The following is a 26835-nucleotide window of genomic DNA, read 5'->3' as shown; positions in this document are numbered from 1 at the left end:
GAAAGTAGAAATGAGACCTCATCAATATGTTGGATCCCTACTGGCAGAAATTGTCACAATGAGACCCACCGCTTAGAATTTTTTTTTGAGCCATGTATGCATGTTTAAATAGGTCTCCAGACCTATATTGTATACATACAAAATGGGGTATTGTTTTATCTTGGAATATTTCTATTTCTCGATATACTAATAACACAGTGATGAATCGTGTGACTTTGACATGATCAATTACACAGAAAAATGGCAACAGAAGTCAACACAAGGGAAAATTCAAATGAGTAAGTAACACCTTTATCAATAATGAATTGTCACATATCTTATATTAACATTTGAAGAATTTTTTCGGGAACAAATCTATACTAAACTGATAGTTCTACCATGTCTACATGCAATAGAAACTGAGCACAGTGACAGTGGTCAGAGAGTTTTACTGAAAACGGAAAATTGTGTCAGTGTTCTCTGCTTCTATCACATGTAGAACTACCATTTTAGTACAGATTTGTTCCTGAGAAAATTCTTCAAATGTTGACAGAAGATATGTGACAATTCATTATTGATAAAGGTGTTACTTACTCGTTTGTCTCGTTTGAATTTTCCCTTCTGTTGACTTTCATCGCCAATTTTCTGTGTAATTAATCATGTTAAAGTCACGTGATTTGCCACCGTGATGAAGTTTTGATTTCTAGTGGCTGTTAAGTAAATCAATAAGTGTATTAATTATCAAATTTTGTTGTAGTGTAATACCCTCAAGGTAGTATGTATTTAGATGTGATAAAAAAACAGTTTGATTAATGATTATTTTAATGTTTATGTTTATGCTTATTGATATATTAATAATGTTTTCACATAAATTTTCCCATCTGTGATCACAGGGCATGTGTCAGTAAATGACAACAAAGAAATGAACTAACCCATTACCTTAACGTAAAATCACAAAAATTCAAGTTACAGCTAATGAACAATGTAATTCCAATAGCATCCTTCATTAAAAATACAAGTGGGAGATTTGAAAATTCCATGGAGGGTGCAAGATACTCAGTCTAGGACAAGGCTTTGCCAAGTCCTAGACAGCGAATCTTGTCCCCAAGAAGGAATTTTCCTATCCCACACGAGTAAATAAGCATTTCTTTTTCTCAAATTTTATCTTCAGTTTAGTACATTAATTCAAGACCTTTGAGAAGATTTTGAAAAATAATCAAAATCCTCTTTGAACCTAAATGCAAATACTAATTAGACAGTCAGAAAGAGCATAACTTAAATGGTTTACACTGTGAGAGTAAACTATAGAACCCAAGGTTGTCAACCAGAAAGCTATTTCAAATTGAAATTGAAAGAAATCAATACTAAATAATTCACTTCACCATGTATAATTATGTAAATCATAGAATTCTGAAAATATATGACATCACAAACAACCACGTCACGACAGTTTAAGACAGAAAAATCTCGCATTGCTAAAGTTGATCTCACAATGGTGATAATGTGATAAAATTTGGGTGTAACAATAGAATAAAGCAAAACTACAAGTAACAAATTATGATATTTGCTAACTATGTGTCCATTTTGCGTACTCTCATATTTGCTTACTTTCATGAGAGTAAGCAAAATCAAACACTTTGGTGGTGAAGATGGAAATTATAAATGTATTATATGATTTCAATCAGAAAATAATCGAGTAAAACTGAATTATGGGTATAAACTGTATTTCTTTTTCTTTTTTCAAATCAAAAGGCATGCAACATTGAGGGCATTATTATACTACAACAAAATTTCATAATGAATGCAGTTAATTTAGTAGAGTAACTAGAGCTTGATTCCAGCTGATTAGAAGTGCCAGGATATGGAATCAAACTTTTATATTATTCCAAGAAATGATATTTTAGAAATATAAATAATATCCTATCATTCGTATCTCAGAAGGAAAAATGCTTGGCATATTTGATTAATAAACTGCAGGTATGTGTTTATATTTCAATATGCCACTTGACAATATACATATAACCCATGTCAGAATTCATAATCCTGAATGATGATTATGATAAATTATTTTATGTGCTCCGTTTCAGTTTCCATATCAAGGGTCCACATCTGGAAGCGAGCCAACAAAGCCATTAAAAAGCCTCGTCAACATTCGTAAGGACTCCCTTAAATTTGTGAAGTAGGTATTTATAGATCAGAGGGGCTGATGTAGTGCTGCGGGTTGTTTTAATATTGCATCATATGAGTCACAATGACAAAGTTTCTTTCAACTAATCAGATAAAGAAACTGAGGCTGTAAGATTGTTGAAAACCGGGAGATGTGTATAGTTGTATGAAATATACATCAGGTCCATGAATCATGTAGGGGAAATCTAGCAGGGGCTGACCAATGAATGATCCTTTCTGTGGTGACAGATCTAGAGTCTCATCAGTTTATTTAGTCAGAGAGAAAATTAAAAAAAATATATATATATACTTGATACACATCATGTATTAATAGGATATTTATTAATGTTTGACCAATGATGTGTTATAGTGAATTCTTCATTTTATTGGTGTCATCTAGGTTCATCAAGTCAGTACAATCTATTCGAATGAATCTAATATAATAAACAGTTGTGGTTCTGTTTGTTTGGTTTCTTTGTTATATGAATTTTCTTCTTTTTTTTCACCCCTTTAGTATTGATTTGATGACATTTTTATGTCCCTGCTATAGAATGTGTGGGCAATATAATGTTCCCCTTTTTGTTCATATTATACGTCCTTCTTTCACCATAGTCATAGATTTCCTGCCTTTTTATTCTGTGTACATGCAGATATTGAGTTTTATTGATTTACAGATCAAGTTTAAGATTCATTTAAGTTGACCTATATTCAGCACAATTATGGACCTTGGGAAATTTATAGGCTGTGCAAGTTTTGTTGCCTTTTTTCTTTTTGGCTTGCACATTTTGAGCTAATTTTTGGGTATTGTATATTGATAATTAAGTTAGTCTGATACAGATGAAGTTTAAGTTTCATTTCAATAAACATACTTTTAGCAGGGTTATTATATTCCCCCTTCATCGTATTCATTGGGTAGATATTGTTTTCATCTTGCCTTTTTGTCCCATCCATCCATCACCAAGTTTGTAGACACAGTTTCTCCTGCAGTATCAAGTCAGGAATGACTAAGTCAGATTAAGTGTAGTTATGTAAGGTGTCTGACTTTTTTTTTCTTCAAATAAATCACTGTTTGGGATTTTCTGTCCTGTAAATTGGACATATTCATTTTAATATAGGGGAATGTTTTGTGAATGTAGTTTCTACTGCAGTTGGAGTTGGATTGGAAAGAAATTTGACATCAGTGTTGAGTACCTAGTGCAAACTATCTTGCTTATTTAGATAAAATCACAGAGGGGGATTCTGCACTTCAAAATGGACTGTCATTTCGAAATATGGAGGTTTTTTTTATAAAAACTTCTGCTACTGTACAGTTTTAAATTGGATTAGGATGAATCTTTACAGAGATATTTGGATAAAAAACAAACGCTAGTTGCCTTTTATTTTTTAGAATTTCGGATGAGTAGATGTTGACCTAATATTTTGAGGATAAGTTGCAGATCAATCGTGTCTTTTGTTCCAATATTGAAGTAGTATTTATTGGCTATTGATAGGGCATTCATGTCACATCAACACATCAGATCTTTTTTTCAGGTAGTTATATCATGTTTCTGTTCCAGCAATTTCCAGGACTAAGGATAAAGTAAAACATTTATTATTTTTTTGATTGACAGAGTAGACGACAATGATGAGGGTTCGGAGGGAGAGAAATCGGACTCCATGAACACTCGTTACAATATCGAGTTCACGTTCGATTCAGACTCCAAATGTGCAATCACCATCTACTATTTTGCTACAGAGGATGTCAGTAATGGACAAATAACGTAAGTCAGAGCTGTAGAGAAAGAGACACAAATAACAGACTCGTTTATAAGTGTTTGACAGTGAAGACAAAAAAATAACAAAACGATATTTCAGTCGTGATCGCAGTTGATTAGGCTGTTTACAATGCGTTGATCTGTAATGTATGGAATACTACAAGTATATGTTTCTGTGTTAAAACTTCTTCGCTGAATACGAGTTAGATGTTTAAACAACAGGTCTTAATGGCAAATAATATAGCTGTGTTTTATTTGTTCCATCTGTGTATTTTTATCCACTGAATTCAATTAACTTAATTATCATTGAATCAATCACATAAAATATGTATGTATATAGAACAAGCATGTGACTCGTATACAGCCAGGTGTGTATCCATACATGTAGATGTTAGCCATGCTTAGATTTGCTGATGTTTTCCAGTATAGAACACCACGGCAGAATCGTGCCTATAGTGTATGGTCAATCTCTCGGGGTCCAGAAGACATAGTTATATCGTATGCTCAAACTCTTGGGTCTAGAGGTCATGCCTATATCTTATGGTCAAACTCTCAGGTCTAGAGGGCATGCCTATATTGTATGGTCAAGCTCTCAGGTCTAGAGGACATGCCTATATTGTGTGGTCAAGCTCTCAGGTCTAGAGGACATGCCTATATCGTGTGGTCAAGCTCTTGGGTCTGGAGGACATGCCTATATTGTGTGGTCAAGCTCTCAGGTCTAGAGGACATGCCTATATCGTGTGGTCAAGCTCTTGGGTCTGGAGGACATGCCTATATTGTGTGGTCAAGCTCTTGGGTCTGGAGGACATGCCTATATTGTGTGGTCAAGCTCTTGGGTCTGGAGGACATGCCTATATCGTGTGGTCAAGCTCTCGGGTCTAGTGATCATAGCTATATTGTATAGTATGACCAAGCTCTCGGGGTCTAGAGGCCATGGCTTCATGATTTAACTGCAATGTCATAACAAGGGTTAACCTTGAAGTCCTAAAATAAACACATGCCTACATTTGAAACTAAAACTGAGCCTCTAAAAGTCAAGATATCAGTCATGTAAATTAAAAGAAATAAGGAATCATTTTTAAAATTTAATAAGTAGAGTCGAGCGATTATACCGGTATCTATTGCAATATTTCCACTGACAATAATATATCGCGATATGAAAACTGGATACCGCTATATCGTAATATCATTCAACTATATGGAACACACTATGAAAACATTCTCTCATTCCAGTAGCTTAGTATGTTGTTTAATTTGCAAAGTAGCATTGATTACCTCAATTTTAATACAGCTAGGAAACCAATGTAGATTGCTAAATGGGGAGCCAAATATATACCATATATATAAGATGGAAGGGATTTTCATGAAGTTGTAGAATAAATTCAAATAAAAAAAATTACAAACTATAAAGCCGTATACTAAAACTTAAATCAGTACAGATTTCTAAATACATTTTCCCATTTTAGATACATATAAATACAAATTTTTTTCTTGCACTATTCAGGGACCTCCGTGGCCGAGTGGTTAGAGCATCACGCTCAAAATCACACTGCCTCTCACCTCTGTCGGCGCGGGTTTGAATCCCACTCGCGCTGGTAAGTGAGAAAGTTTCCCAGTTTACTTTCGGAAGTTCGGTGGTCTCTTCCAAGGTAGATTGTATCTGTGTTCTCTCTTCCACCAATAAAAACTGGGCGCCACCAGATAACTGAAAAATTGTTGAGTGTGGCGGAAAACATCAATCAATCAATCTTGCACTATTCCACAAGTAGCTGTTTGCATTTTTAACATTTAGACTATAAACTTCCTGTTCAACTATGGACTCCCAATACGAAGTTGTAAAAAATAGAAAAGGAAAAGCAGTTTTGTTAGTTAATTTTGCTTGTTTGATGTTTTGGTTTTACTGAGCAAGTACTCAATAAGATTGTTTCAAGATTAAATAGTTTATGTTTTATTCAATGACTGCTTTCAAAATCGTGTATGGAATTTGAAAAAGGCAATATATTGCAATATTTAAAATAGATATTGCAATATTTAGATTAGATATTGCAATATCTCGCAATGTCATTTTTGCTGGTAATACCCAACCCTATTGATAAGTATATGATATAAATGTATAGTCAGTGTTTATTAAATTTAGTCTAAAAGGCTGTATGGAAAAACTTTTGACTGACTGTATCAATGTTTTATAAATGTTCAGAAATAATACCCTATTTATTCATTATCACCTGTCAGACAGGATTTTAAAGCGTTTGTGATTAACAGGTTTCAGACCAGGGAATCCTCTCTGAATTCAGAAGTGTTTCATTACAAAAGAGGTGCTAATCAACTGTTCTCACAAACAACTCACATCCTGGATCCCAGTAAATTCACCGATGAGGAGGTAAATACATGTAATTAAATGTTTCTCTGTTAATTAAACATTTGTCATCTACACAATTAATGTTTAAATTGTCTGTCAATTGTATAAATTTAAATTAACATGTCTAATTCTTATATCACAAGAAATTTTTATGATGACAAAGACTTCACAGAGAGAAAAAAAAGTCGTTTCATATGTATTGTTGACTGCCCTATTTCAGTGACTGACCAGAATCGGTGACCTTTTGTTTACGTGTGCGTGTTGTCATTTCTGGGTGTAGATTGCGTCATCAATTTCGCCATAGTGTTTGCAAACATATATATAGAGTACGTCTTCAATTTTTTTCCAAAAATGAACTACTAGAAGGAGAGTATGCAAAAAATCAACACGAGCACCCCAAAAATAAGCCCATTTACTTATTACTTTTTCAAGCAAAATATCATATTGATATAAAGTATACCAAAAGTCTAGAATTCTACACTATGTTATTTTATTCATTGACGTTTAGTTGCACATTCTTCCTGTATATACGTTTTAACAGACTTTACAAACTTTTGGCAAACCTATATTAACAATGGTCACCGAAATAGGTGACGTCACCGTTTTAGGACCACAAAGTGACATGTTTTTTGTTACGAAAATATATTCAATTAACGTACCAATGAATTTGGAATTTTTGGATGAAAGTAAAGGAATTTAATTACTTTAAAGGTAGGTGTGTAATTTATTTTAATATTTAATCCAAGTGATTAATGAGAAAATCGCGGTTTATCACTAAGGTCATCGAAACTGGTCAGTCGACGATAAGTTCCAAGATTTTCATTTTATATGTTGTCCCTGTTTATGTACACTGTCTGTGAACTCCATTGAAGGCGAGGATGTATGTCAAGCTTCAGATGGGCTTTATTGTTGATTAGCATGTTATGTAAACTGAGAGTCATGTCAAGAATTCATGTCGCTAACAACCTCCTAGAATTATTCTGATTTTAGTAACACAGTCTGTTGTTGTACATAATTCTGATTTCAGTAATATAGCAAGGAGCTTACTCCTGTTGGACATAATTCTAATTTTTGTAACACAGTTAGGAGCTTACTTCTATTGGACATAACTCTAATTTTAGTAACACAGCTAGGAGCTTACTCCTGTTGGACATGATAATTCTAATTTTAGTAACACAACTAGGAGCTTACTCCTGTTGGACATCATTCTAATTTTAGTAACACAGCTAGGAGCTTACTCCTGTTGGACATCATTCTAATTTTAGTAACACAGCTAGGCGCTTACTCCTGTTGGACATAATTCTAATTTTAGTAACACAGCTAGGAACTGTGTTACTCCTGCTGTTAACTACAAGGATGTATGTAATAATACTGTTCTGGTTTCATTAGTGTGTATTTAGGTGTTGTTCTACAATCATAGTGTGTCCTGTTGTTATGAATAGATACACATGTTGATCATCTATCTGTACTTGTGTGTTTACAGTGGCAGTATGACCCTATCAAGGACACTATCCCTGTGGTCATCAGCTGTGTAGTGGAAGATGAGGGTAAACTCAGTTTTAGATAATTATAATTTTCATTTAACATATAAATGCAGTTTACTTGTACCTGTATATATAGCATTTTAGTATTCTTGATATTTCATCCAATTTAGCAATCAGTTGATGTGGTTTAATGAATCTGTAGAATATATTCTATATTCGACATGGATAAAATGTTTGATGCGAGGAAATATTATTTGAGATACTATGACGTTTAGATCATTCATACCACATGACCTTGTTTATGTTGTACATCATCCAATCATCCATGCCTCATTCATGTCACTGTCATATCATCCAATCCTCGTTCATGTCACTGTCATATCATCCAATCATCCATGCCTTGTTCATGCCACTGTCACATGACCTACTTTATGTTGTACATCATCCAATAATCCATGCCTCATTCATGTCACTGTCACATCATCCAATCATCCATCCCTCATTCATGTCACTGTCATATCATCCAATCCTCGTTCATGTCACTGTCATATCATCCAATCATCCATGCCTTGTTCATGCCACTGTCACATGACCTACTTTATGTTGTACATCATCCAATAATCCATGCCTCATTCATGTCACTGTCACATCATCCACTCCTCATTCATGTCACTCTCACATCATCCATGCCTCGTTCATGCCACTGTTACATCATCAAATCATCCATGCCTCATTCATGTCACATCATCCAATCATCCATCCCTCATTCATGTCACTGTCACATCATCCAATCCTTGTTCATGTCACTGTCATATCATCCAATAATCCATGCCTCAATCATGTCACTGTCACATCATCCACTCCTCATTCATGTCACTGTTACATCATCCAATAATCCATGCCTCATTCATGTCACTGTCACATCATCCAATAATCCATGCCTCATTCATGTCACTGTCACGTCATCCATGCCTCGTTCATGTCACTGTTACATCATCCAATCATCCATGCCTCATTCATGTCACTGTCACATCATCCAATCATCCATCCCTCATTCATATCACTGTCACATCATCCAATCCTTGTTCATGTCACTGTCATATCATCCAATCATCCATGCCTCGTTCATGTCACTGTTACATCATCCAATCATTCATGTCACTGTCACATCATCCAATCCTCGTTCATGTCATTGTCATATCATCAAATAATCCATGCCTCATTCATGTCACTGTCACATCATTCACTCCTCATTCATGTCACTGTCACATCATCCAATCCTTGTTCATGTCACTGTCATATCATCCAATCATCCATGCCTCATTCATGTCACTGTCACATCATCCACTCCTCATTCATGTCACTGTTACATCATCCAATAATCCATGCCTCATTCATGTCACTGTCACATCATCCATGCCTCGTTCATGTCACTGTTACATCATCCAATAATACATGCCTCATTCATGTCACTGTCACATCATCCATGCCTCGTTCATGTCACTGTTACATCATCCAGTAATCCATGCCTCATTCATGTCACTGTCACATCATCCAATCATCCATCCCTCATTCATGTCACTGTCACATCATCCAATCCTTGTTCATGTCACTGTCACATCATCCAATCATCCATCCCTCATTCATGTCACTGTCACATCATCCAATCCTCATTCATGTCACTGTCACATCATCCAATCCTCGTTCATGTCACTGTCATATCATCCAATAATCCATACCTCATTCATGCCTCTTTCACATGACCTATTTGACATGCCTGGCCACTGTTTTATATTGTAGTAGATCACGCCTGTGTCTCGCTGTATCGTGATATGTTTTCAGTTGTAAATTATACATGCTACAATCATTTAATAACTTTTAAAGTGATGACAACAACAATGCTGATTGGATGAAAAATTCGTTTGATGTTTTAGTCCAAAAAAATTTGTCTGGAGTTCATCTGCACTAAGCATGCGGGACTACTTTTTTCTGGAATGCATCTTCCCCGCTCTAATTTTAGCGCTATTTATAGAACGGGAATTTCCACACAAGCATTATAAACGAAATGTATTCGTTTGATGCTACCAAATATAAACATAACCAAAGATATGAATAAAATACAAATTAATTTAAAGAAACAACACACAAAGACAAGACCTAGTGATGACATGGCAGAATAGACAACTTGACGTAGGACACTGACTGGTAGAAGTAGACAGATTGTAAACATGAGTTCCCGGTATGTATCGTCTGCTTTACGAATTCGATAACATGACGGAGCAAGCAGCGACTTTTGATCTGGGAGATATTAATGAAAATGAACTGTGTTATATGGGGGCTCAGTCAACGAGGGCAATTTAGATGAAGAGGTTTTGAGCTTTTTACTTGATATTGGAATGGAGCCGAGTCGCATTCCACTGTTCCTATGACACAACCAGTGTTCAACATCTCCTCAAAGGAAATGCAGCATAGGTGGCAGGGGACAGTTTCTTTGGTTCCGAGACATGTAGGTAGGGGGTATACATCAAAGTCTGATAATGACAGACTAATAAAAAATCATATTTCCCTTTTATGTCAATACTTGTATTTCATATTGGTGTAGTTAATAAATTATGACCCTAAATTACATGTAATCTATACATACTGGTGCTGGTGCACAAAACATGTTCTGAGCAGGTGTCCCTTTTTTGCTTTGATTTTCTCTCATTTGGGCTAATCTGCACCACCCCCACACCATCACAGTACCAAGCATGGGGATTTAGACACTGTGCACAATCAAGAAACCTGTCTGCCCTTCTTAAAAATCTACCTTTCATATGGGGCCATCCACCTTCCCTCTCAGCTACACACCTTTTGCTGGACCATGCATGTTTTCACCGGAATTTCTTCAGCAACTGACCATGTGTCTTAGTTTCGTATTTGCACCCATCTGTATGCTAGGAATCATGGTGACACCTACATGTTGTACATCAACATTTTTATTAAGCACTTGGCTACATTTGACATGCATCTTATAACTATAATTATTCTATACATTTTTACACATGTAAGTAAAGTATTGCTATGTATTTTCAAAAGTTAAATATATTTTTTTTTCTCTATTTCTGTTGAAATTTCCAGTTGTTGAAATTGATGTCAAGATTCATACTCACATTGTTCACATCTTCATCACGTTCATGATATTACAATTGGTAAAAGTACCGAAGGCAAAAACATTGGAAATATAATTATATCGATATATTTTGCTGAGTCCCTGAAAATCATTGTAATATGACTGATTTCCTCACAAAAGAAAAGAGTGATGTACTGATAACACACCTACTCACCCCATTCGGAAATCTTAGCAACCTTTTTAGCTTTTCTGATCGCCTGTTGTCCGTCCATCTGTCTGTAAACTTTTCATATTTTTCGACTTCTTCTCCAGAACCATTGGGCCGATTTCAACCAAACTTGGCGAAAAGCATCCTTGGGTGAAGGGCTTTCAAGTTTGTTCAAATGAATGGCCATGTCCCCTTCAAAGGGGAGATAATCACAAAAATGCAAAAATAGGGTGGGGGTCATTTAAAAATCTTTTCAAGAACCACTGGGCCAGAAGAGCTGAAATTTACATGAAAGCTTCCTGTTATAGTGAAGAATCAATTTTGTTAAAACCATGACCCTCCAAGGGTAGGGTGGGGACACAAGTTTTACATTCAAATACATAGGGAAAATCTTTAAAAATCTTCTTCTAAAGAACCACTAGGCTAGGAAAGTACAAATTTACATGAAAGCTTCCTTACATAGTGCAGATTTTAGTTTGTTAAAATCATGACCCCCGGGGGTAGGATGGAGCCACAGTAAAGTTTTACATGCAAATATATAGGGAAAATCTTTATAAATCTTCTGAAGAATCACTGGGCCAGAAAAGTATAGATTTAAATGAAAGCTGTTCTTTTGTAGATCCATCATGTGACCTGGTTTTTTTTGTTGTAGTTTCATCAATGTCACTGTCACATGACCTTGGTTTCTTGTAGATCATCCGTGTCACTGTCACATGACCTGGGTTTTTTTTGTAGATCATCCGTGTCACTGTCACATGACCTGGTTTTTTGTAGATCATCCGTGTTACTGTCACATGACCTGCTTTATTTGTAGATCATCCTTGTCACTGTCACATGACCTTTTTTTTTTTTTTTTTGTAGATCATCCGTGTCACTGTCACATGACCTATGCAGTGGTGGAGAAGAGCTCTGTGGATGGTAGTTACATGATCAAAGCATTAAAACAGAAACAATTTGTGGATGGACTTCTCTACTTGTTACAGGAAATTTATGGCATCGAGAACAAACAGATAGACAGGTCTAAGGTGAATCTAAATTTTGAAAGAAAATATACCTTGAAATATTACCTTCCTAGTGCATTGTAGTTGTTACTGTTGAATTGGTCTTTGTGTTTATTAATCAAAATAAAGGTATTTATATAGTTATACCCAAAGTATTATATAATTTATATTAATGTGTTTTACATTTTAAAAGAAAGGCCAGTCTCGAGAAGATTTAGATATCTCAGGATTTGAATACATGTATATCGGCAAAATATAATTATGGCAATATCATGATACATAAATATCAGCAACATACAGTTACCAGCAATATCATCACGATACATATATGTCAGCAACATACATATACACAGTTGCCAGTAACATGATACGTGTATATCAGTGTATTGTGACAGTCCCATTATGTGAAGGAATTCATGCATTTATTTCCTGTTTTGCAGCTGGAAGATCCGGATGATGAGGTGGAAGATAGTGGAGCAGAGTGTGTCATCTGTATGTCAGACATGCGTGACACGCTTATCCTCCCGTGTCGACATCTGTGTCTGTGTAGTAACTGTGCTGAATCCCTGCGATACCAGGCCTCTAGCTGTCCCATCTGTCGGTCACCATTCAGGGCATTGCTACAGATCCGGGCCATGAGGAAGAAGCAACCACTGTCGGTACAAACAGTTAGTAATTTGCTGTGGTGTTTTTCATTACAATGTAGATGTATCTAAGTAGACCATCCCTACAGACTGGCTAATTCTATGTAACATAAATGGCTCATCCAAACATGTCCCACTCAATTTTTTTTGCTTTTCTTTCAAAATATTGAGTTTTTAAATACTGATACTGTATGTTGTGTAAAATATGGTGTTGAAAGTTGTAACAGGGGTCAGGCTTCTTGTTAATGACCATCAAGTTATTGAATATCAATGAACAGTATTCCGCATTTCTGAAAGATTTTGGGGAAAAAATCAGTGATTTCGACTTGGACCCCTCCAAAAATCACCTACTTTAAAATGCTTTATGTGAGCTTTTGTTAATGAGATTCTTATTTGAGTGCCTTTGGGAGTGAAGCAAGAGTGTGCTAATTTATGGTTGAGGTAGAATATGAATATCTCTATCCATTATCATACATAGAAGAAGTGCTAGCACGAGTCATGATGATGCCAGGTAGTGCACAGGCGCCAAATTTCAAATACGCTAAAAGTATACATATACCATACTTACTTACTACTAGAATGATGGGTTGCGTTATTACCATTCAACAAGTTCATTATTTAAGGATGTCTAATGGCAATTTTTTATGATGATATATACCACTATTATTAATGTAATGAAATTTTGAACAAGATTTGTTAAGAAGACTGATATATATTAGCGGAAAAAAGAAACTGCATTATAAAATTTAGTATAATTTTTCTATATTTATTGTTTATATATTTATAAAATCTAAACAATCGATAAAGGTGATGTTTTTTAACAATATCGGATAGTACCCGACTCAGATGCACGGACTTTTACATGGTTAGTGAACACATGTTCTTTATTGAAGTGTTCGTACGCACAAGTTTTACTGGCCAATACTGTTTGGAGTAAGAAGTGTAAAAGGTTTGTTTGAACACTATTCGTTAAGGAAAGCACTTTAGTTTTGACAAAATTTACCCTTCTGTCATGCCACGACTCAGCGAAAACCAACGTAATCGTGCTGTTGGGATGCTTCAAGCTGGAATGGCACAAAATATCGTAGCAAGACACTTTGGAATTCATCGGAACACCATCCAGTCATTATGGAGACATTTCCAACAATCTGGTAACACTCTGGATCGACCACGCTCTGGGAGTCCTTGTGTGACGTCGCGTCGACAGGACAACCACATTAGACTTGTGCACCTGAAAAATTGTTTCCAGACAGCAAGTTTGACTGCTCTTAGCATTCCTGGACTTCGACCAATCAGTCCAAGAACTGTGCGTAATCGTCTGCGCGAGCACAACATCAGACCAAGACGTCCAGCGGTGTGCCCAATACTGCTTCGATGTCATCGTATCGCAAGACTAGCGTGGTGCAGACGACATCTGCGATTCAGAATACAGGACTGGGCCAATATTCTGTTCACTGATGAATCCAGATTTCATTTGGATAGCAGTGACGGCTGTTGTAGAGTGTATCGTCGCGTTGGGGAGCGGTATCAGGACGCTTGTGTTGTGCAACGTCGACAATTCGATGGAGGTAGCATTATGGTTTGGGGTGGAATAACAGCACGTGGAAGGACCCCTCTACAAATTGTCAATGGAAATCTCAGTGGCGTACACTATCGAGACGAAATTATTCAGCGCCATGTGATTCCCTTCATACAGAGACAGCAAAATCACATCACTCTGCAGCAAGACAACGCAAGGCCACATGTTGCACGTGTAGTCAGGGACTTTTTTGTTCAACAGAATGTCGATGTCTTGCCTTGGCCAGCTGTTTCCCCCGATTTATCGCCGATCGAGCACGTCTGGGATGAAATGGAACGACATCTACGTCGTTTACCAAATCAGCCAGTGACTTTGGCTGATTTAGGCCAGGCTTTAACCAACATCTGGAACAACATCCCTCAAGCATTTCTGAACACTTTAGTGGCATCAATGAGGCGCCGTTGTCAAGCATGCGTGAATGCAAATGGTGGTCACACACGTTATTAACTTTGTTAATTCAAGTTCGAATACCAGTGTCTATCGAGTGTGTTGAAATTGACGTTATTCGACGTTAACATTAATGGATTATGAAATGGTGTAACGAATACATTTGTTAACAGTATTACAATAAATAAAATCTATTCATTGTTATTTTTTTTTTTTTTTTTTTTTTTATACATATATTAAATAATGCACAGTTTCTTTTTTCCGCTAGTATATGTTTTTGCACTTCGTATTACATAGTTATAGAAGTGTTTGTGATTTGAGACAGAATGGCAGAGGATGTGTAATTGTTGTTCAAGATGTTAACACTACAGGCAGAGAGAGAGAGAGAGAGAGAGAGAGAGAGAGAGAGAGAGAGAGAGAGTGGTGAAAGTGAAAGCTTTAGACAGGAATACATGTATTTAACACTATAGACACACAGAGAGAGAGAGAGAGAGAGAGAGAGAGAGAGATAGGTGATAGTGACAGCTTTAGACAGGAATACATGTATTTAACACTATAGACAGAGAGAGAGAGAGAGAGGTGATAGTGACAGCTTTAGACAGGAAAACATGTATTTAACACTACAGACAGAGAGAGGGGACTGTTAAAGTGATTGATTGATTGAATATTGTTTAACTTCCTGCTCGAGAGTATTTCACTCAAATGGAGACGTCACCACTGCCGGTGAATGGCTGCAAAATTTACGCCTATGCTCGGCGCTTATGGCCATTGAGCAGGAAGGGATCTTTATCGTTCCACACCTTCTATGACATGGGACCTAGGTTTTTGCGGTCTCATCCAAAAGAACGCCCCATTTAGTTACCTCTTACAACAAGCAAGAGGGTACTAAGGACCTATTCTAAACCTGGCTCCGGGATCATGAAACTGTCTTAAACTTTAAGATTGTCTTAAATCAATAAAGTTGCACTTAAATCTTAAGACTGGTCTTAAAGTAGATCACAAAAAAATCACTTAGGCTTAAGATTGGTATTTTGTCTTAAATTTTAAGACTGCCTTGGAGCTGTCTTAACTTTCTAAGACTATCGCTAAGTTCGTTCAAAATGGCAGCGCTGGTTGCATTTTTGAGGCAAGTAAGAGAAAATTAACGTGATGTCTGTCGTTGAAGATGTCTGTCCCTACCATGAAGCGGACAAATCATTTATTTAAGAAACAATAGACTGTCGGTAGATCGAAAACAGGATCTTGACGTTGAAAATCATATAATGGAAAAAAAAATTGTTTTTCTTTAAGCAGAGTATTGCCATTACAGGAAAAGAAGTCAAATCCATGTAATCGAAAAGTAACACCACTAGCCCAGAAAAATTGAGAGCGGGCGTTTTCAAATGTATAGGCATAAATATGACTTCTTATATGATCAAAATATCGCAGGATTGATCGCCCGATTGTCCGTTTAACTGCCTGATCGTAGTTTGTAAAGTAGATGTAAATGTGAAAGTAGCACATACACATACGACCGTTTCACTAAAAAGTTACGACTACAAAAGTACATGTATTTACCTGACTGAGTTTGTTGACAATGTGGAAGAAGAAAACAATCATTACTTGCAGTCTGCATTTGCACACGAATAATGTGCAGTCCGAGCCCGAATTTGAAATTAATTAGAGTTATCCTTCTTTGCTACATGTACTCACACAGTCGACAAAATAAATAAAGGCATTGAATTTAATAAAATTATTGCTTCAATCGCTCTTACATTTCCACTTTCATTCATTACTACTTTTAGAAAGAGGGAGGCGACAGGGTCAATACATCAAAATTTGTATGCACATGTATGTAAAAATGAAAATGTTTCTTTTTAATAAAGGGGGGGGGGGGGGTGTACATGTATGTGCCTGCGTCAGCATTAGTGATCATAAACTAGACGTTTTAGACACTGACTATGTTGTTTAAGTCATTTATTTTTTATATCTTTTTGTTATCTCTACGCAAAATAGTTCCTTGTTGCTATAGCAATTTAAGATTCTAGACTTAGACTTAAGTTAAGACAATATTAGTTAAGATTTGCTTAAGTTCATTTTGTGATCCATTTAAGTCAGCAATCTTAGATAAGTTCAAATCTTAATTTAAAGTCAAAATTTTGACTTAACTTTAAGACAGTTTCATGATCCCGGAGCCAGATCCCTATGGGATCTGTGAAACTGAAAGCTTTAGACAGGAATGCATGTATTTAACACTATAGACAGACAGAGGGCTGTGGAAGTGAAAGCTTTAGACGAGTACATTTATTTAAAACTACAGACAGAGGACTGTGAAAGTGAAAGCTTTAGACATTGTTTTTGTTCTGTCCGTCCATCTATCTGTCCAAAGCTTTAACCTAGCTCGCTCTCAACTTTTGAATGGTGAGTGACAGAACTCTTATATTCACATGTGCATTCCTTGTGATAAGAGCTTTCTTTTGGTAACAAAGTTTTTGACCTGGTGACCTTGAAGTATGACCTACTCTGAAGAAAAGTCAACCTTTTCCTTTTTGCCATATGCATATTGTTTCACAATTCATACGTCTTAATTCCTATCTGACAATGAAGAATGGAAACTCTACGATTATGATGATATATAGCTAATGAATATATAGAAATTTACATTGTCATTGTACCACTGCTGAAGTGAAATGTTTGTGTAGCCACAGTACATACATATTTTTAAGACTTTGACTTTTATGTGAGGAACCAGCTAGTGTTGCAGATTTTTATCTCAAACAATTCTGGCTACACACTGCTCCAGACTACTGCATTGCTCCGAACTCGTGCCTTGCTCCAGACTAATTTCCTGTTCCAGACTAATGTCTGCTCCAGATGAATGCCCTGTTCAAGAAAAATGCCCTGTTCCAGATTAATGTTCTGCTCCAGATTAATGCCCTGCTCCAGACTAGTGCCTTGTTCTAGATTAATACCTTGCTCAGGATTAATGCCTTGTTCCAGATTAATGCCTTGCTCTGGACTATTAATGCCTTGCTCTGGACTATTAATGCCTTGCTCTGGACTATTAATGCCATGCTCTGGACTATTAATGTCTTGCTCTGGACTATTAATGCCTTGCTCTGGACTATTAATGCCTTGCTCTAGACTATTAATGCCTTGCTCTGGACTATTAATGCCTTGCTCTGGACTGTTAATGCTCTGGACTATTAATGCCTTGCTCTGGACTAATTCCCTGTTCCAGATTCACATGCCCAGTACACTTCATTACCCTTTCTCATGCTTCGGGGATTATGGGGATGACAACTGTTGTATCATCACAAGTTCGACCCATTTCTGAAACTTGAGGAATAAGAATGCATGGCAACAAGCGAAATAGTAAATACCTGAATGATGGTCTCATAAATCAATCAGGCCTTTCATTATAGAGTTGAATTTGTTGTTCATCTAATGAATTGCCCAGTAAATAATTCAGCTTAGAGAATTTTTGTCATTTACTACATGTTAATTGGTTAATTGATGTGATCATTGCAACCTCTCATGGAATGAACATTAATTTATGTGTCCTAATTATATGATGAAATGAATAAAATTGTATTTGGAGATAGAACATCCAGTATACATTGACAAACTAAGTAAGAATGTCTTCTTTTTTTTAAAAAAAAAAATGCTTAGTACACATTCAGATCATTCTTTTTGAAATGAAAGAAAACATTCAAATTGAATTACAATGTTAAAAGACAATTCATATGTTATTTATCATCTAGTTTGAAATTTGAAAAAGATTAATGAAGGAAGAAAATTGTCATTATGTAAACAAAATGAAAAATGTAGATTTTAAAAAGATATTGCCGGGTTCAAACAGTTTGCAGCCAACTGACTGTTGTACCTTATAAGCTAGTCACAAACGGAAATAATTACATAACCCACAATTATGACAGGGAAATTGAAGGGAAAAGTTTACTTTGTGCCTTGTTTAGAGTGTTTGTCTGAAACTGTTAATGATCATAGAAAAATGGCATTGTTGTTTACAGATGTGTATTAGTGCAAATTTGTTGCATGAGAGCTCTTTCCTTCCAATTCAAACTTTGCATATTGTCCTTCAACTTATCGTAAATTGAAAGGCTGCATTGATTGTTCAGAAGCTGAATCCTGTGTTTGTAATCACTTGTGCGTGATGCAACTTAACGTGAAGTTGCCCATTCATGTGATTCAGAGCTTCTGTAGTATCGGGGATACAGTACAACTGCATTTACAGGTGTCTGGAAAAAAAACCCAAGTATTTTACTTCTATTTTGTTGAAAAGACAATGTGAATATTCATAGATTTTTTCAATGATTTAAATTTGCAGACATGAAGAAACCACATAACAAACTTGAAGAATATTTAACAATTCATATTCTGCCATATTATGAGAGAGCAATAAATGTTGTTGCAAATTATGAGAACTGAATAATTGAATAGAACTGGTTTTAAGACATGAACAAATGACCTATTTAGATGAGAATATTGATTGAAGCAGGGGCATTAATTGTGCTCTGTGTTAAAACTTATTGAATACAACACTGAATGTGACTCTTAAGAGACACATAATGTTTTCACATTTCTACCTCCAAGGTATAATCAATTTCCTTTCAAACCAGCCATGCATGAAATGAAAACATCTGTATTTTAGTAAACATGTTATGCCTTTGTAATGGAGGTCAATGTACTTAGCCAGACACCATGACCTTTATAGCAAAGGTCAGGGCACACCACACTCCTGATAACAAAGTTTAAATAACAAAGTTACCATGTTTGTATTTCACAAAACATACACAATCTATAGTGGTGTTTTTGGCCATTAGCTGCTATAGATTGATTTTAAACTTTACAGAGATTCAAATTAATAAGCCTCTAGGCAATGAAACACAAATTTGTTTTTGTAGTGTAAGGAGGTAATGAATGAAAATGTAATTGTAATTTGATGGAAATATATTCAAATGGGATATATATATCATCACTTGTAAAATTGTTTACACACAATCTCAAGCTAGTTTAAAAATAAAGAGTATTTAAAGGTTGTTACCTTTATACCACAAGAATGTGCACTGCCATTTTGGCCAGTGATTTTGTTTGTTCATACATATATATAAAAAGTGTTGTGTTTATTCATATACAGATATATATTCTGAATACCTAGTCATTAGAATGAACCCCATTATTTAAGTCCTAATTCTTTGTTAGTGGGCATTAATGCCCCATATTGCCAAAGAGAAAGTAAATAGTGTGTGTGATATTTACTGCTATAAATATGTAGAGCTGTTCTCAATCAGGTCACTGATTTCCTTTGCTTTTGATAAGATAATTATACAGTTATTACAATAATGATATGGGCAAGAATGCACCACCTTGTACAGTTAAACCCTCTAATCCAAAGCCTCTGTAATGCGTTTGACTTTCCCTTTTTACGTATACATGTATCTTTATACAGAACATATATTATAGTACAGCGCTGTTAATGTACATCCGTCCAATGGCATCTCTTTAGGTTTTTTTCTTCCATTGTTATTTCTCTGTATCAAGCTCCTTTGTCTGTAGATCAAGTTCCAATTTTGATTCATGCAAGGGTTTGCTATGATTTGAAATTTTTTTTATGGACATGATGGAGGGTTCACTATATTTGTCCATCGAACTTCACCCACAGTTTTCAAGTGTGTACCTTTTTATGTTTTAGTGTTTAGAGGAGTAAAGCTTTAATACAATTTTCTAATGGTTTGTATTGTTTCTATTTCTTCAAAAATATGACATCCTCTTACAATACAAAAGTGTTCAAACACAGAATCCTCTGGCAAAGCCTTTCTGAATTAGTTAATGATATTGATAATTGTAAAATCTGCTACATACATGTATGTCGTCATCACCACATCTGTCAGTTTCGGGGAGAGCTTGCAATATATCATATATATTTTTTTTTGGAGGGGGGGGGGGGGGATAATCTGCAACTGCAATTCTTAGTTAGCAATATGATTGAAATACAGATCTTTCAAATAGCAGACAGTACTGTGTGCTATTTGAGAGATCTGTATTTTAATCAGATTGTCAAGTTAATATATCGTAAATAACATATTAGACTTTTGATATTGTATGTTTTTTGGCAGATGGGTTCTATCTGTTTCCTTATTGCCCTTTTAATCATTGTTGAAATATATGCAACAGACCACATTGTACACTTTTAACTATGATTTTGGGACAGAATAACCTGCACATTAAATGCATGGTTGATTTTTTGACAGCGTATATGATGGGGCCCTATTATTAATCAAAGTTTGTACCATATTTTACTCTACCCTGCATTAGTGATTGAGTGATTGAATAAAGTGTTCATTTTGTAGGGTGAGACGGGAGAGGAAAACCCAGTCAGTCAAGAGGGGGTCCCCACAGGGTACGAAGCAGTGTCCCTGATAGAGGCAGTCAATGGACCGTGTAACCAACTCTTCACTGTCGATGGAGGTAAGTATTTATAGATGTAGGAGGGGGTCCCCATAGGGTTAGCTGCAGATCTGTAGCTCTCTGGGAAAATATTGGGGAGACTGTATTGGAACAGATGTGATTTGACCCAATATTTTCCCAGAGAGCCACAGATTAGCAACTACTACAGGGTGTGACTCTGCATCCCTGATTAAAGCATTCAATGGACCGTGTAACCAGCTCTTTACTGTCGACGGAGGTAAGTATAGATGTAGGAGGGGGTTCCCACTGGGTATGAAACAGCGTCCCTGTTAAAAAAAGCACTCAATGGAGCATGTAACCAATGTTTACTTTATCCACATAGACAAAGCGTAATGGTCACATATTATACTGATAGCTGCAATAATGTAGCCCTCTCCGATTTTTTTTTTTTTAATTTTTTTTTGGTGGGAGAGGTATCCCGAAAACGTCAGAATTAAAAAAAAATAGGATAGAGCTACATAATTGCAGCTAATATACTGATAATAAGTCCATCTAACTCATGGAGTTATCTTTGGGCTATTGTAGTGTTTTTTCCCCGAAATTTCTTGTTTGAAATGCATGGTAAATTGCTGCCAAAAAAACCCCCAAATTACTTGGATATAAATTTGCTGTGCATAAGCTGTCATCACAATATTTTTGACCAGTAGGTTTGCAGCTTCCGTTGCGGACAGTAGCCCCAGGGGACACCGACAGCAGCTACAGAGAAAAGAAGCGACTCTCCAAGAGGTAAGACATTTCATCTACAAAGCCTTAGTGTGAAATTTGTAATGTACAACAACAGAGAATGTGACCCCCTGCGCTGGACCCCAGGGGAGGATATCATGACATATTTGGAATGGATTGTTAGAGGAAGTTGCATCCTATTGGTTGTTGAAATTACAAATTTCTGCTTTTATTCAGTCTGATTCTATAGATCCTCGGATATGTGAAAAGCTAAAGAGTTTCATAAAGCATTTTTTACAGATTTCTATACCTTCAAATTGGGCGGTAGAGGTTCCATTTAATAAGCATGCAAACAGTCTAAGCATCAAATTAAGAAAACTCAATACGAGGTGACAAAAGAAAAAAAATCATTACTCCCTGAAAGCAAAAAAAAAAATTGTGCAACTTATCAGAGTGACCCCAGTACCATCACCCTTAGGCACTAAAGCATCAACCCTTATTTTCATTCTGAAGAATAATGAACTTAAAGGGGATCAAAGTTTTACATAGCTGCAATAATGTAGCCCTATCCAATTTTTTTTAATTCTGACGTTTTCGGGATAGGGCTACAATTCCATAGGATCTCCGTAATGGTGCAAAATAATTTTATGAATAACCAATAATAAACTCTGTGTATTAGTCCCAAATGTTGTTTACACCAAAAGGAGTACCAACTTTGTGCTCGGGCATGTCTAATAAAGGTGTTTTTCATTAAATATAATGTACAGCATGCAAAATTCTTCGTCTGCTCCGCCATGCTTGTTATCGTGAGATCTCGTAGGTGGATTTAATGAAAAACCTAAACATTGACAATCAGCGCGAAAATGTAGTTACTCGAGCCACTTCGACAAAGAAAGGAAAATCATATTGTTGCAGAAAGAATTTACACTCTGCTGTTCAGTTTTTAACTTGATATTAAATTCAAACCTTTTCAATACCGACGAAATAGCTTTCGCCTCCATACTTGTCCATTGATGTAAATACTACCTCATATGGCATATGCAAATGACTTGACAATCGGAAGTTTATACTTCAGTACATCAAACATGGCGCACAAATATGAATCGAGAAATTGGAATTTATCGAAATTGTTGAAAACGGTAGAATAGAGCCTCACAAATCTTAAGTTGCATGTTGTAAATTTATATATTGACTAAGAAACATAGAATATCATTTTATTTACGTAAAGATAGTCAGGAAATGTTTAGAATGAGTGCAAATGTTGCGGGAGTGAATCACTCCCGCATTTGCACCATTACGGAGATCCTAAGGAGTTGTAGCCCTCTCCTTAAAAAAAAAAAAAAAAGAAAAAGAAAAAATATCAGAGAGGGCTACATTATTGCAGCTAAGTTTTACATACAAATATATAGCAATAGTCATTAAAAATCTTTTCTGAAGAATCACTGGGCCAGAAAAGTTGACATTTACATGAAAGCTTCCTGACATTTTGCAGATTCTAGTCTGTTCAAATCATGGCCCCTTTGGGTAGGATGGGGCCACAATAAGGGATCAAAGTTTTACATACAAATATATAGGGAAAGTTATTAAAAATCTTCTGATGAAGAATCACTGCGTCAGAAAAGTTTACATTTACAAGAAAGCTTCCTGACATAAAGCAGATTCAAGTTTGTAAAAATCATGGCCCCTAGGGGTAGGTTGGGGCCACAATAGGGACCAAAGTTTTACATGCAAATATATATGGAAAATCTTTAGATATGGGCCAAGGTGATTCATGGGCTTCTTGTTCTTGATGCAGTTCCCATATTCTTCAAACCCTTCGGCTTTCAAAAGGATGTCAACTTTTCATTTTTATGTGGGAGCAAAGGAAATGTAGGAGAGAACATATTTTAATCTTCATTTATTATGATCACTTGTTAATTAGTGTTTAAGAGTAATGTGAAATTTGTTTTCCATACATGTATTTGATTTTCACACTTAAATAGGTTGATTTAATTTACAATGACCACGCACAGTCTACCTGTTCAGAAAATCCTCACTCACCTTTAATTATCACTTAGATGTTTGTTCCTTTCCATGTAGGAGATTGCCAGATCTAGGTACAGCCAACCTATTTAAAATAAGTTCTTTGGATCTGCTCACCTACAATCACTTAATTAGAATGTAGGTGCAGCATTCAGGATAATGGTCTTTCGTATGATGAATCCTTATTATTACCTGATCTACAATATGAATTGATATTACATATTTTTTCCAACTTTAATCAGCAGAGAAGGGTACACAAATTGAGCAGGGGTGAAACAGTTCATCACGTGACCTACTATTACCCAATCACGTGACAAACTGTTTCCCGGTCACATTAGAAACTATTGCCCAATTAGCAGATTAGGTAATAAAACAATTATTTCATGCCTACTAGGGAAACAGTCAAAACTATTGCCCCTCGGTAGTGGCGAAGACCCGGGAAACTGTTGTCCTCGACCTACAGCCTCTGACAACTGTTTCCCGGGTCTTCGCCACTACCTTGGGACAATAGTTTTGACTGTTTCCAGAATAAGCAGGAAATAATTATATATTGTGTTTTCAAATGTCATATACACTTTATATACCGGTTTTCAATGACTGGTACAAGAAAAGGGTGTTGTCTTACACAAAGATATAAGTTGTATGTCATAGGTTCATTTTAGTGTCACATCTTCGAAATATGCATATTGCTGCAATACGAGGGGAATGCCATGTGTTGCATAACCATTTTATAAGACACTTTCTGTATGTCTGCATGTTTTAATAGGCACGTCATCAGTGTGAAACCAGAGGACCCTGTAGTAAATCCTAGCGTCCGACCTGATGATAAAAAAGTCCTGGATGAGGAGGAAGAGGAAAGAAAGAAAGATGTACCAGTGGAGGTTGTCAAGATGGAGAGAAAGTCCTCTAAAAAGGAGGCCATCAAATCACAGTAAGATATCTTAAAATTTGGATTGATGTGGAGCCAAGTTTTTTATAAGAATTTTGAGCATTAATGCAGTGCTAAGTTTCTGTAAGAGAAGGGCATATCATATACAGTGGAACCCCGTTATTACGTTCCCCCTTTAATACGTTAGTCCGCATATTACGTTGGAATTTCAAAGCACAAAACCATTTCTTAACAAACCTATATAAAATAGACCTCGTTATTACGTTGCCCTAAGATGCCGGGACTCGGTATTACGTTGTAAAAATTCCGACAAAAACGTAATAAACCCCTAATTATTCAATAGTGATTCTCAAAATAATAAGCCATTCACACCTTGACTGTCTGAGGCAGTCACAACGTAAATTTCCTGAATAGAGACGCTTGACTGATCACGCTTCGATAGATCTAGCGACATCAATACAGGTGAATACCTCGTATCGAAGCCAGTGATAAACAATTAAATAATGTTTATTTAGACATTGTACTCTATGAAATTTACTTAATTTTTCATATTTTGATAATCGAAGAAATAATTTCTCAACCACCTGAGTGTTCAGCATAGTGTGATTACCTTCGCTATTAAAACTCTATTTACGGACAGCTTTGGTACCGAACATGAAAGACAAGATTTATCGTAGCATTGTTAAAACCGCTTGGGTAACTGCTTGGACATAGGTGACGAAAGGTGGTCAATTAAAAAATTGTCCGTTGTTTGGACATGCAGCTTGGGTGTTCGTAAATCTCGTCCATACATACACCAATCAAACTGTCCTGTTATCGGCCGATTCGCGCACGGCATTTACGTCAGTGAATATTCTAAAATCCCTTGATGCGCACGTGATTTTAGTGCCATCATTTAGCGTTATAAATGAAATCTTTGTGCATCATTATATTTTTTTTTATGTGGATTGCGCTTAAATTGTTCTCCGTGTTTATCGTTGGTGAGAAAAGTGTGTAAGTGTTGGGTATCGTGTGCGTTTTGTGTCTATAGTTTTGTTGTTTTGGGGTGGGATTTTTTTTTATTGTGTTGTGTATTGTGTAATTAGAGAACTTAATAAAACGATGTTTTGTTATTTTTTTAATACGAATGTTGAATACGAACCGGAACGAGTTATTGATAGAAATTTACATGAACGCATTGTTTTAAAGTTGAACAAAATGGCGGTCCAAACGAATGCAGAAAAAACAACGTTTATCAAAACATCCTTATGTATCCTACACCGAAATAAAGAAAAGGGATAAGAACATGAAGAATTACGGACATTAAAGATAAGATGTAAATAAAACAAAGTATCATAGTCTTTTAAACAAAGAAACAGTAAAGATATATTAATACACACACCCCTTCACGGAGTACCAACGGATGATATACAATTTCCAAATGATATTTTTAACGGATTTCACTGGGAACGTTTATTACGTTGCCCCCGGTATTACGTTATTTTATCGTGACAAAATGGAAAACGTAATAACGGGGTTCCACTGTAATAGAATTTTGAGAATTAATGCAGTGCTAAGTTTCTGTAAGAGAAGGGCATATCATATAATAGAATATTGAGAATTAATGCAGTGCTAAGTTTCTGTAAGAGAAGGGCATATCATATAATAGGATTTTGAGAATTAATGCAGTGTTAAGTTTCTGTAAGAGAAGGGCACATCATATACATGTAATAGAATATTGAGAATGAATGCAGTGCTAAGTTTCTGTAAGAGAAGGGCATATCATATGATAGTTTTTGGTCCGTCCATCCGTCTGTATGTGATATATTGATCCTGTTAGATAGATTAGGCTGATGTTAAATCTGTAGCAATAGATCATAAACATTGATGTCTTTACATTTTCACAAAACCATTTAATTATAACAAATATTAATTCAATGTTTGACATGGAAATTTATTATTTAAAGTATTGGAACTTAATACTGAGGTTGGTACAGCTTGTTGATTTCAATTCCTCTGTCTGCAGAGTATTAGTACGTACGTGTATGTCAGTATCTTTCTGACAGTCATAGTCACTGAAACGTTCTACTTTACCATTTTTCCGTTCACTCATCGTGCATTCACCCTGCGCTCTCCGTTTA

The 26835-nt window shown here is 35.9% G+C and overlaps 1 protein-coding gene across 14 annotated transcripts in view; it reads left to right on the top strand.

The window, feature by feature from the left end:
- The window catches only part of LOC125668113 (E3 ubiquitin-protein ligase MGRN1-like), a 40255-nt gene that overhangs the window by 5594 nt on the left and 7826 nt on the right, over nucleotides 1–26835 (top strand). For 5 of the 14 annotated variants that reach the window (XM_048901897.2, XM_048901896.2, XM_048901903.2 and 2 more), the window contains 9 exons: nucleotides 2067–2158; nucleotides 3756–3905; nucleotides 6162–6279; nucleotides 7742–7805; nucleotides 11924–12087; nucleotides 12504–12731; nucleotides 21024–21141; nucleotides 21786–21867; nucleotides 24593–24757. In XM_048901897.2, the coding sequence (XP_048757854.1) occupies nucleotides 2067–2158; nucleotides 3756–3905; nucleotides 6162–6279; nucleotides 7742–7805; nucleotides 11924–12087; nucleotides 12504–12731; nucleotides 21024–21141; nucleotides 21786–21867; nucleotides 24593–24757 (1181 nt within the window). The remainder of the gene's footprint in view (nucleotides 1–2066; nucleotides 2159–3755; nucleotides 3906–6161; nucleotides 6280–7741; nucleotides 7806–11923; nucleotides 12088–12503; nucleotides 12732–21023; nucleotides 21142–21785; nucleotides 21868–24592; nucleotides 24758–26835) is intronic. The other 9 variants (XM_056163648.1, XM_056163651.1, XM_048901901.2 and 6 more) reach the window with 3 other exon arrangements.

Source organism: Ostrea edulis, chromosome 4 (assembly GCF_947568905.1).
Source record: "Ostrea edulis chromosome 4, xbOstEdul1.1, whole genome shotgun sequence".
NCBI lineage: Eukaryota > Metazoa > Mollusca > Bivalvia > Ostreida > Ostreidae > Ostrea > Ostrea edulis.
The sequence above is the reverse complement of the archived record's forward strand: the minus strand, read 5'-3'. Positions and strand labels throughout refer to the sequence as shown.